This window comes from Agrilus planipennis, unplaced genomic scaffold (genome assembly GCF_000699045.2).
Source record: "Agrilus planipennis isolate EAB-ADULT unplaced genomic scaffold, Apla_2.0 scaffold57, whole genome shotgun sequence".
NCBI lineage: Eukaryota > Metazoa > Arthropoda > Insecta > Coleoptera > Buprestidae > Agrilus > Agrilus planipennis.
In genome coordinates this window covers 1,244,397-1,257,277 of record NW_020438879.1, presented here as the reverse complement: position 1 = coordinate 1,257,277, position 12,881 = coordinate 1,244,397, and the positions used below count along the sequence as shown (strand labels likewise).

Here is a 12,881-nt window from a genome sequence, read left to right as displayed (position 1 = left end):
GTTACTTGGTGAACATTACGATGCATTTGTGGTCGTCGTGCAAACTCGTCATCTACATTATTTTTCGAACATAAACTTGAAAGGCTATATTAGAACGCCGTTTGTAAAGATTTACTACTGTTATAGAATAATAGATATTTAACAGTTAAAAGTATGTATTAGGAAGGGAGTCAGGCAAGGATGCACACTGAAACCGCTTCTTTTTAATTTATACGTCATTAAAGGCAGTACAACTGTAAAGATAGATACAGAGGGGCAAGAGATTAGTATGCTTAGATTTTTTTAAAGTAGGGAAAGACCGAATATAAAGATAGGAGACGAAATATTATTGGATGTGGCTGATTTTAAGCATCTAGGTCAGATAAGTCAAAACGGAAGGAGTAGTAAGGATATAAAGCAGTGGATAGCGCAGGATCGAGTCGCCTTCAATAAAAAGAAGTCACTTGTATTCTCGCGAACGGTTACTTTCGAAATTCGAGAAATACTGTTAAAGGTGTATTTTGGAGCGCGGTGCTGTACGGGTGCGAAACATGGAAGTGGGCGCGGTGAAAAAGGAAAGGCTAGAATGGTTCTAAATGTGGTGTTACAGGCGAATGATGAGGATACCGTGGATAGAGAAGCTTAGAAATGAAGAGGTATTAGAAAGAATAGGAGAACAGAGGACTCTATGAGAGTTAATAAAGAATAGGAGAGACAGGTTAGTAGGACACCCTGTCAGGCATGAAGTTCTAGTCAAACATGAGTTAAGAGAAGTAGAGGTAGACCTAGATTAGATTACTGTTCGTAAATAGTTAAGGATATGCGATGTTCTTTTTAGGTAAATGGAAAGATTAGCTATCTGAATTTTCGACAGCATTTTCTCAAAAGCATCGCATTAACGTATCACATTTGATCGAATAATATGCTGCTACACTTCAAAAAGAGAGCTAAAGGTTATTCAACGACATTGTCGTCACGTGAAAATCCGAGCATAACTAACACTCTTTAATTTCCGTTGGAAGCATCACAATATCTGAAAACTGTAAAAATGTCCTTGCACTATTAAGGTTGTCCTTATACACGTATAAAATGTGATTTCCGTTCCATCTGCTAAAACCTATTAAGCCGTCGCTCACTGTCGCCGCACATATGTGAGAATGAAGATTCCTCATATATTCAGGATATTCTCCCAAATGTGCTTGAGGTATCTTCCACCAGGAAATTGAGAGATTAATGTAACAATTGCGGTTACCATATACCTACCGAATTTTATGATAGCTCAACATTCAAATCGTAATTTGCACACTAAGCAGTAAATTTGGATTTTTCTGAACAATGGAAAAGTAGCAATAATTGTATTTGTTGTGAATAGAATCTGACATCACCTGATATAATTAGTATTAGTCAAACTTTTTGTAACTGTGTGTGGTAATATTGTTTATACGTCTTGCAGTAAATATAATAATATAATAAAATTGCAGAAATTCAATGAATTGGTCTAGGGCTCTAGGGGTAAGCGAAGTGTTGGGAACAATGTTGTTCAGATAATTGGAATAATAATTTAATAATTTATTGTATAGTAAATGGTATGGAGTAGATATAAGTAAAGTAATCTTTATTCCCATTGATTATACAAGTTCTACAATATAGGATGTGTCTACTTAATTTCTATCATCTAACTTAAATTAATTAAAAAGTACTATCATAATGCCTCATAGAATTTGTCTAAATCATAAAAACTTTTTTTTGTTAAAATATTTTATAAGATTGATCTAAATTTATACTTATTGTTGCATCTTTGTAAATAATCTGTTTACTTATTGAATAGATGAATGCTAATTTTCTTTGGTAACAATTTAAATAACAAATATTTAGTCTGTTGGGATTTACTCGCAAATTAGGTTCTGTCCGTATATTGTAGTCATGATAATCGTTATTTTTTGGTATCTGGTCAATCACATAGTAAATGTAAGTGATAATATCTAGGATGTACTGACTTATGTATTAGAGTGAGCACACCAATTTTAATAAATATTCCCCTTCAAGGCGTTAATCGATTGGTTCCAACTATGCACCTTACAATTTGTTTTTGAGATCTAAAAACTGCTGGAGATAGCGTGGAAGGACCCAAATACTATGTAATATGGTAAATGCGTGTCAATTACTTCACAGATTTTTTAGGATAAGACATGAAGTTTGAAGATTATATCATTACAGTATTATTTCAGTTGAGGGTGCCATAGGAATTTCAGTACCCGCTCCTGGTTTAGAAAAATGTTGTTGTTATGCTGTATGAAATGAAATATTTCGTTTTACTGTTGTTCAGGTGTAAGGAGTTGCGGTTAAATCAGTTATTTGTATTTTCCATAAATTCCATCGCATCATCATCATCATGAGCTAATCTTCACATTTCCCTAAAACTAGAACAACCCATATTCTTAACTATCTCCGAACAGTAATCTAATCTAGGTCTACCTCTACCCCTCCTAACTTCAGTTTCTGCTTCTAATATGTCTCTGACTAGACCTTCATGCCTGGGAAGGTGTCCTGCTAACCTATCTCGCCTATTTCTTATTGACTTCCGTACAGTCCTCTATTCTCCTACTCTTTCTAATACCTCACCATTTCTAACCTTCTCTATCCACGGTATCCTCATTATTCGTCTGTAACACCACATTTCGAACGCTTCTAGCATTTCCTGTTCATGTTTCGCACCCGCAAAGAGATTCTTATGTTTCTTCATTTTTGTTTGAAATAGCTATAAGGATGTATCAGCAGCATACAAAGTAGCCGATGCTGAGTCAGAGAGACACTTGTCACTCCATATGCTATTTAGCAACCCTCAAAACTCCCTAAAAACTAATTTTAAGGTATTTTTAATTAATTTAAAACATAACTCCTGGAAAGGAAGTGAATGACAGTCGCCCTGGACCTCCAGGCACCTTGGAGACCGTCACTAAAATATTCGCGTTCAGCGACCCTCAAAACCTCCAAGTAACAGAATTAGACTTATTTCTATCATTACTGCCCGATTTTTTTTTTAAGACGAGTTGATCTCTTATACCTACTCACAAAATTTGGATAGACGGTCTAACGAAACTGCATCTCGATCTACCTTACTACTCAAAATTCAAAGCTTCAGTGCTTTATTTCCTCAAATCTGTACCTGCTTACCATCTTACCAAACACAAATATAAGTTAACAGTTTTTATTGACGATAAAGGTTAATGCTGTTCTGATTCCGGTTTAATGATCGTCGAGTTGTTTTCTAACGATTCCGCATCCAGCATCGGAGGTGGAAAGACCTCTGAAGAAGCTTACCACTCATGCTAGCGAAACGTTAGGAAGCCACTCCAAGACACGACGACCTTTAGACTCGAATCAGAAAAGCATCAGCTCACCTACTGGCCGCGGAAACCTTTACTAATAAAGATCAATGTGCTATTAATTACAATTATGGGTGTTCCAACTCTATTAAACAAAAAAAATTTGACTCCTAATTTTTTTTTCAACCCCCAGATGATTCATTCATATAAAAATTCTTTTGTACGGGAATCTTTTGAAATTTTTATGTTCAAGAAATCAGAAATCGCGGTGCAAAAGGTTGGAAAACCCAAGCTTTACACAATAGCAGGTTGTAATATCTGCAATTAATTAAACCAATTCCGATAGAGTAATACGACATATTTCGCTTGACTTTCACGATGTCGTCTTGGTTGTATCTTATATCTGCGTACTTTTTGTTTGGAAAATAGAAAGATACTATATTTTATTCTCTATAGCATTTTTTAAAGAAGGATTTAAAATGTAGAAATTTTTCTTCGATTTTCTACACTTGCAAACCATTTTTCATCGCCATTCAACCAGGTTAAGCGTAAACCTTATTCAAGTAGAGACTTTCATATGTATTTCTAATGTTGCCATAATTTATAAAATCGATTCAATAATCCCAGAGACTTCGTTCAGAAAACTCATAAACACTACTTCTTCACTATATTGCTGGACAACTGTAAATTATAGCTTTTGGAAAGTGTAAATAAAATTGCAATCAAATTTACTCGTAAATTGCGATGTTCTGAATAAATACGAATGACGTTCGGTATCAGTTTCAATATAAACTGAAATTGCCCATGAAATTCGGCATTAAAAATTAAAATGTCACAGCATCATAATGTACACATGACACCTATGTTAAATGTTAAATTATCGAGACTTTGTGACCGTTAAAAAGATGGTGTGAATTACGTAATAAATATGTGAACTTATTGTTGCAAAATGTTTGAGATGACTCTAAGTATCTACTTAAATCCAAGCGAATATTTCAGCGTAAATCGTGAATTAATTGAACCTACTGAAGTAGTTCATTTACTGTCATTTTTACAAAAGTACAGGTCGGACGAAGGAAGCTGGCGAGCGGTCGCGCACGTACTTGCCCATTTATGATCTATTTGGGTAAGTCACTTGGAACCGATTCACAAATAAGCTATCAGTAGGCGTAAATTATAGTACTAATACAGATAGGACAGTAGCGTACTAGAAAATACTGTAGAAACATAAATTACCAAAAAGGAAAAAATAAACCTATTGCTTTTGTTTTATAATTAGTTTGCACATTCACTCTCATCATGGGAATCTCTATCACTGTCACCAACATCAACAATTAGTTCTTCTGTTTGTATGTCTATTACCTGCTCACTGATCCATATTTTTAAATATTTAATCTACGCCCCTGATAGGAATACTGAAGAAAGAGGGCTGCAATCGTTATACCTAAAACTGCCTATTTTTGCCACCGCGCATCCACGCAATTTTAAAATTTCCGCCAGCTTCCAGCGTCAGGCCTGTATTATACTAGTACAAACAAGTAGATCATAGGTTTTTATGTAATGCAAAAGAAGTGACATGTGGAAACGAGTTCAAAATTATGGCGGTTCAATATTAAGAAACATAAATATTTAGTGCATATATCGAAGTACATTTCTGATAACTCATTTGGACGCTACAACTAATAGAACGCGGCTGTCGTATAATCAGACACGATACTTTCTATTTCTTTTCCAAGCTGTAACACAGTACAGAAATTCTATGCTTCACTACTTCATCTAGGAGTTCCCCGCTAAGCAGCGGCTGACTTTTACTGAGTGTCATCGTGAAGTAAAGTTACAGCATAAATACATTTTGCACATAAATATTTCGCTAAAGTTACTAAATCGTGCTCGTAGAGGGCAGTTCAGTGTAACATACAGTTAATTTATGATGGCCTGTAAAAAATGTTGATATTTTAGGCTGATCAAAGGAGTGGATATACTGTATAGAATCTCTATGGTTTATGAGGTCTATTCAAAAAGTATAGTGAATTTTGAATTTCCGCGGGTTACAGGTTATATATATTCGATTTTCGATTTTTTTGTGACGTTATGGTATTTAAATCTCTCACGCATACCGACAAGTTCGGCAATCTTGAATGCTCAGTTAATTTTTGATAGCTGCTTTGCTTGCATTTATTTTGGCTCGTTTTCGATTTTGCCTATTCCAAAAAATGGATCAAAGAATCTGTATCAAATTTTGTGTGAAAAACAAAATTAAGTGCGCGGACGCATTCCGAATGTTGACTGTCGCATATGGTAAAGCTATTTTGGACGGATGCAACGGTTATCGTTGGTACGAAATCTTCTCAGAGGACCAGGAAGATGTGAACGGCAAAGAGCGTGCCGGACGACTGAGCACGTCAACAATAGACAAAAACATTGATGAAGTGAAGAAAATAGTATTGGCCAATTGTCGAATCACCGTTACATATTAATTGGCTTTTGCGATTCGATTCTTACAAATGATTTGGGCATGAGACGGGTTACCGCGAAATTCGTACCAAATCTGTTCAGTTTCGACTAAAAACGGTATCGCATTAACATTGCTAAGGAGCTGTTGGACTCGCCCGCGTCGACCCAAATTTGTTCCAGAGGGTCATAACTGGTAACGAGTTTATGGTTGTGACGTTGAAATTAAAGCTCAATCATTCCAGTAGAAGCTGCCGGACGAGCCAAGACCGAAAGAAGTGCGCCAAGTTAGGTCGAATGTGAAGGTTTTGCTTACAGTTTTCTTCGTTGGCGTGATGCATCATGAGTTCTTGCCACAGGGTGGAAATATTCCAGAACCATTGCTATATGAGCATTAGGGATGGCTTCTAACTTTATAATAGGACATATGTATGATGCTTATATATCATAAATTTAACTACCACAAAAGTTAATAAAAAACATAATATTTCAATTTTTTTGAAAAACTATCATAGACTGACACGACAGTTAATGTCATGCTAATCAATAAAATGAGTCTAGGCATTTTATTCTAATTCCAAATTCACTTCTCATGTTATTCAGTTTGTTTAGAGTTTTAGGTAGCGAATTAAATGACTATTTCTAGCTTATAAAATTGGATGATTAACTTTCTCTTTTACCTATTTTACTGTGAATCCATGTGTGATTTCATATTACGTATTTATGTGTGCCTTATTTGTCACTTTCTTGAAAATGAGCAAACTAACATGCGAGAGTCCACCGATAATCTCCTAACAAGCCATCCGTCATAATCTTTCATAACCATTTGCCGTTTTTGTGAGTTCCATCAGAGTCGAGCGCCGACTCTTTTGTGCTGTTTTTCCTTACGACTACTGCGCTATATGTTTACAGACCATTAGCCTATTAGCTCCAGTTTAAGCCTGTGCCGTGCTCTGTTTATTTGAGATGTACGAAAAATTGGATAGCATCCTCTAACCATATTCAGAGCAGTATTTCGTCGAATTTGAGACTGTCGTTATTACTGACCTAGTTTCAACGACATTACCATAATTCGCTAAAGTTGTTTGTATTGTCGTGAAAGTGGAATCTCGATTACATGAACGTGGTTGTAAACAGTTTCTAAACCGTCAAAAACTTTCCACCACTTGTACGTAAAGAATCATGTGCTTCCATTATCAAAAATTGAATTTCAGTTTATAGCATTATTTGTAAAACGACTTTAGATTATTAATTCATGTACAAGTGAATTGCACCACTCTAAAAAATCAACAGTCCAAATTGCATCACCTTTTTATAATTCAAACCTTTCACTCCTAGTTTAGATCATTCTTAAACTCCTTTGTTATTGTACAACTACAAACAGCGTGGAAAACGTCATCTTCAGTATATTTCTACCTTTAGTGGAATTTAGAAATGTTTAGCAAGGTCCATAAGGATATCAACTTGTCGAACTGAATACACAGCATAGCTAACCCTACACGATAAACACACGTAATCAAACAGAACAAAAAGCATATATGACGGCCAGTATTCAGAGTTAGTTACGCCGTGGATTCAGTTCGACAAGTTCATATTCTTGTGGACCTTGCTGAACAGTTTTGAATTCCATTAAAAGTAGTAGTACCTGTACTAACTACAGATGACGTTTTTCACACTGTTTCTAGTATATTATAAAACGCTGTCTAAAGGCAGTAAGTAAAGGTAGAGTTGGTTTGTATTCTATCGGAACGACGTGCTGTTGAGATCCAAGATAGTTGAAATCGAGATCCATGTCTAAAAAAGTACTACAACTTAAATAAGTAAAAGGCTCACCCTTAATTATATAAGTAATTTTTGAACCACGGTTACGTCTTTCGCTTACTTTGAGTGTGGGAATTATTTATCAATTGGCTATAAGCTGCAGCTAATGCGTGCTCCACCATCATTCACGTTACGAAATATGCAACAAGTAAAACGTAAATGCGTTCAATTCCGCCAGGAAATACCCGAGAAAGCCGATTGTTTATCGACACAAGAGTGAGCTTTAATTTATTAATGTATGCTTCGATAGACACTTCAAAGGAATAAGTATGACGACAAATTTAAAATTTTTAAAATTTAAAAGTTGGTACCAACACGTATCTATCTATGCACAAGTCAAAGGGATCTGTTTAATAAAAATATTTTCAAAACTGTAACATTTCCAATTCTACCTGAAGTGTGCTAGTTACAATTAATATTTTTCAAGCCATAATTAAACCAAATTGCAATGTTATTGCATTTCCTGCTATATCTGCAGCAAGAAGCATAATCATCATGCACAATTGCTTGTGATTTTCTTTATTTTCTGGCAGTTTTTTACAGTTATTATTATTATCCTAAAAACATTGGGAGGAAATTAAAATTTTAGTTTTGGTTTTTTAAACAATCTTTTTATCCCGTAGGAAAAATTTCTAAAATTTTAGTGGAAATCCCATTCCCAAACTCAATAAGATTTCCATTGCGTTCCATTGAAACTTCCATTCCTGAATCGAATGGAAATCCTAGTGTCAATTCTTTATTTTTTACGTTTAATTTTATTGTTAGTAGTAATTAAATCACATTCATTTTAATCAAGATGAAATATGAGGTATCTCCACGGAAAAAATATTAATTACATGACAATTATTATTCCAAATAATGTCTTGTTTATTATTTATACAATTTGCTTTGACAATCTCATTAACTTCAGCACGTTTTTCTCCATTTTTTTAGTTATAATAATCTCATACCAGATCTTCTCCATTTTTAGGTACCCCAATTGTTTTTCCATTTATATCGAATGGTTTTAAATACAATTTATAAATTTTTCATTGGTTCCCATTGAAAATCAAGGGAAATTATTCCTATGTAAATATTAATGGAATTATTGTAAATGGAAACAATTATTTTTCCATTTATGCCAACTGGATTTGAATGGAATTGACAAATTTACCATTGACTCCCATTGAATTTCAAAGGAAATTTTTCCTACGGGACTGCTAAATAATCTATTAATTAACAGGTTTTAAGCATTTACTGATGATGAACCCAGTGGTATTTGCCGTACAGTTTTAAAAACTAATTATAAAATTAATTACTTGTTCATTAGTAATAAATTCCTCATTGCTGTTGTGTTTTCGCTTTTTTTATTTCGTAGAAATGCTGAATGTAGCAAGAGTCGATGGTCTATGTAAGAGAACGGTTAGTTGTTATTGACCTTTGTTGAACATTTGAAACTGAAAGAAGAAATACCCTTGAAGATGTGTATTTTTCACTTAAAAAAAAAAGAAAAACAAAAATTTGTAAAAAGGATGTTAATTTTCGAGTTTTTGTGGTATACTCTGGTGCTTTTCAGGCCTAACGAGAAGCCTAAATCCGTCAGTACTGTTTGGAAAACTGTTTAGTAGGTAAATATATACACACGTATGTGAGATTGAAATTTAGTTTCAATATGGGTTTCAATTATTACAGTTACGGAAAGATTTGCTTAAACAAAATTAAGTAATAACAGTACAAAATATATGAAGTTCGACATCGAATGAAAATGCGGTATTATATAAGCAATATTCGTCGTGACTCTCTGTAACTGTGGTTGGTTATTAGGTCGAACGACTTTAGCTCAAGGAATTCTATTCGATTCGCTTTTTGCCAAATTTCTTTTGGGTCTGTCCGTTTCTTTTGAGAAGCCGAATACGTTATTGTTCCTGATTGCTTGTTCCCGGAAATACGCCTATTTCCTTGTTTCATAAAATTGCCTCGCTCGATGTGGTTCCTAAATTGCCTAGAAGCTTCTTATGCAATTTATTCAAGGTGAAGTATATGACTACCGTTTCCCGAAGATTTTCTTGGATTGGATTTTCTGATTTATCGCTCCATATGCATAAAAATAATTCGATAGAAAGGTTCGCCTTTGCTACTGATTATTTTATTGCGCCCATAAAATGGATCGAGGAACCTTGTACCTATATTTGCCAGTTTAAATCTCCTACATAAAATACGGCGTGCCTTAAAATTGCATTTTCTTTCAATGAATGATATGAAAAATCGCTATAGAACTTTATATAAAACTTATAAATGGGCTGCAGAACATGAAACAGTATATCAACCGAATAGAGTACTTTGTAGAACTGAACTAAATAAACATCAAAGCATTACCTAACCTAACCTAACCTAACCTAAAATTTGTTAAATAATATTGAAATAGAAGTAGTGTATCGCTATTTGGAACTTGGAAGGAGGGTTGTGCATAGGGTTGCCACCTTTTCAGACTTTACATAAAGTATTTCTCGACTAAATGGTTAAAAAAAAAAGTAGTTGTGCACGTCTTTGCGGGACAGGGAGCGAGACGTGAACGCCTATGCGTACACATAGAGGCCGCTCATGGCTGCCAATAGTATATAAATGCTTTTTTTAAATAGTTAAATAATTTCTTAGTTATTGAANTTAATTTTTTAAATAATTTGTTGGTGATTGAAACTTCATTAAAAGAATTTAATTTACTATCTAATTATATTCATACTCCATTCAATATTTCTAACCATAAATCTAAGCGTTCAAAAGCCAATTTTTCACTTCAATATAAAATGTGCTAATCGTGGCAACAGCGCACTCAATTTAATTTAGGTACTGATGTACTATTGGCAAACTTCATTAATACTATGCGTGTGTAAATGTATAGTAATCTTTCCTTGTATATGTATGAGATGTTGCCATGTGTCTATACTTTTTATTGTAAAAAATTGAAAATTCTCATTTTTCGTATTCTTTTTTATTTGTTCCTCACGAACGGGACAGAAAAAATTTCTGTAACTTTGTGAAGTGCTTCAACAAGGCTTTTTACATAGTATAAATAGTTTTTTATTGATTTGATACAATACGTAATTTTGATTGATCTCCATAAGAGCCAATGTTAAAAAAGCAAATTTTGAACTTCGATTTCTCGGAAACTACACAGACTAAATCAGTTTTCTGGCAAATGCAGGTATATCTAAGACTTACAATAAACATACTGAAATTTTATAACTGTAGGAATTTTTTTACATAAACAACGTCCTTCAACATGCTTATTATAGGTATAGCTCAAACTATTGTGAAGGTATTGAAACAGATAAATTTTAATTTATCAAAATGGGGTCGTATTAATGGTAGAACGTGTAGGAACTCATACTACTGAAATTAAATGTAGGCTACGATAGCAAAGAGTCAGGAATCATGTAAGATAATGTTTTACCGTAAGAAACGGTAGGAAAAAACAACTCGAACAAGAAGATCTGTTTTCATTTATTTAAATGTTTTACATTTACTAAAGAATACGTAGAATATATAGTAAATAAGCGTAAATAAAATAATGTATAATAAAGACGTATATAATCTGAACATTATTGTAGAGCAATAATTAAAAACTTTTCTAAAACATTATAACGCAATTTATTTCATTTATGAATTATGATTCGTCGACAGAATAACAATAACTGACATAAAAATTGATATTTATGCTTTAATGCTGTCTTTTTCATTTCAGAAACAATGGAGAAGTGCTTCAGTTTTGATCATGTCAACCGCATTGATGCTGTTTTTTCGACTTCACTTCCATAGAACTCCCTATTTTTCTACGGCAGACAATCCGGTAGCAAAAGTCCAGTCAGTCTGGTCTAGATTTTTCACATTCCTCTATCTTCCAGTTTTTAACGCAGGCATTCTGTTCTATCCTCATGAATTGAGCTTTGATTGGGGAATGGACGCACTGCCAAGAATTACAACCATTTCTGATCCACGAAACGGAGTTAGTCTCGTTTTCTATTCAATACTTGGACTAATCACTTACAAGTGCTGGAAAACGTTGGAGAAAATGAAAATGCCTAGAGATAAATTAACAAAAAGTAAGAAAACAACGGAAAAGGCATTAGTTATAAGTAACGAATCACTGAAGTGGGTTTGTCGATGTCACGTTTGTCATTATAACATAACCAACGCTCACACATTGATGTGCCGCACAAATAACAATAACAATAATATAAGTGCACATTCTGTTTGTACTTGTAGTCGAGTGAACGTTAAGAAGGTATTTAAAAATGAAAAGGTGACATCGTTGAGTGTTGTTAGGGCTGTTTTGTTATCGCTCGCGTTTACAGTGATTCCATTTCTTCCCGCGACCAATCTTTTATTCTATGTCGGGTTTGTAGTGGCGGAACGAGTGCTTTATTTACCTAGTGCGGGATTTTGTTTACTCGTTGGGCTGGGAAGTGCCAAATTGTGGGAAGTGCGAAGGTTTAGGTACCTTGCGGTAGCAGGACTTGTCACGCTATTGTTAGCATTCAGTGCGAGGACTATTTTACGAAACGAAGACTGGAGGACGGAGGAAAAATTGTACAGGTCGGCTGTAAACATCAACCCTCCAAAAGGTGAGCTTTCTGTAATCCTGCAGGTAGAAATTCACATCTCACGCTTAGCATTACTTTCAACGTGCATGTAAAATTGTGCAAAACTTAATCGGCTTGCACTTCTAGTGTGAATGTACTACACTAGAATAGTTCGATGTGACGTTAGTAAACCGACTGATTTTTCACTTAAAAATAATTTAATAAAAAAGAACTAGTACAACTACGATAAGGCGAATGATACATGAAATATAAACTAGTGTAATTAAATAAACGAAGAATTGAATAAGGTAAAAATGAATGTTAGTGAATCAAAGGCTGATGTATGAATTCTCTAAATTTTAAAGTGCCGACAATTTTATAGCTTTAGGGTCGGCAGGCGGTCCCTGCTGTTAGCAAAGATACGGGGGTACAACGCCTCCGAGTGAACTATGTATTTTTCTAATGATAAGGTTGTTGACTCAGAGGGTAGAAATTTATAATACTTAATATTCATGTTTATGATTGTCGGACAATCCGTCGATATCCAAAAATTTCCTAAACGTGCTTAACAATGAAAATAGTTTTGAAAAGATATCATAAACCTAACAATATACTTAGAATAAGAGAAATTTAATTTTATGTACAGAACATCCACTTTTTTTATTTCATTGGCTAAAGGAATTTATTTTTGAATTATGTCAATACGTTTTATTATTATTATCATCACAATTTTATTAACCTAAAG

The 12,881-nt window shown here is 34.1% G+C and overlaps 1 protein-coding gene across 1 annotated transcript in view; it reads left to right on the top strand.

The window, feature by feature from the left end:
- The window catches only part of LOC108737361 (transmembrane and TPR repeat-containing protein CG4341-like), a 163,628-nt gene that overhangs the window by 118,984 nt on the left and 31,763 nt on the right, over positions 1-12,881 (top strand). The window contains exon 3 of the mRNA XM_018470179.1: positions 11,299-12,178. Within this exon, the coding sequence (XP_018325681.1) occupies positions 11,299-12,178 (880 nt within the window). The remainder of the gene's footprint in view (positions 1-11,298; positions 12,179-12,881) is intronic.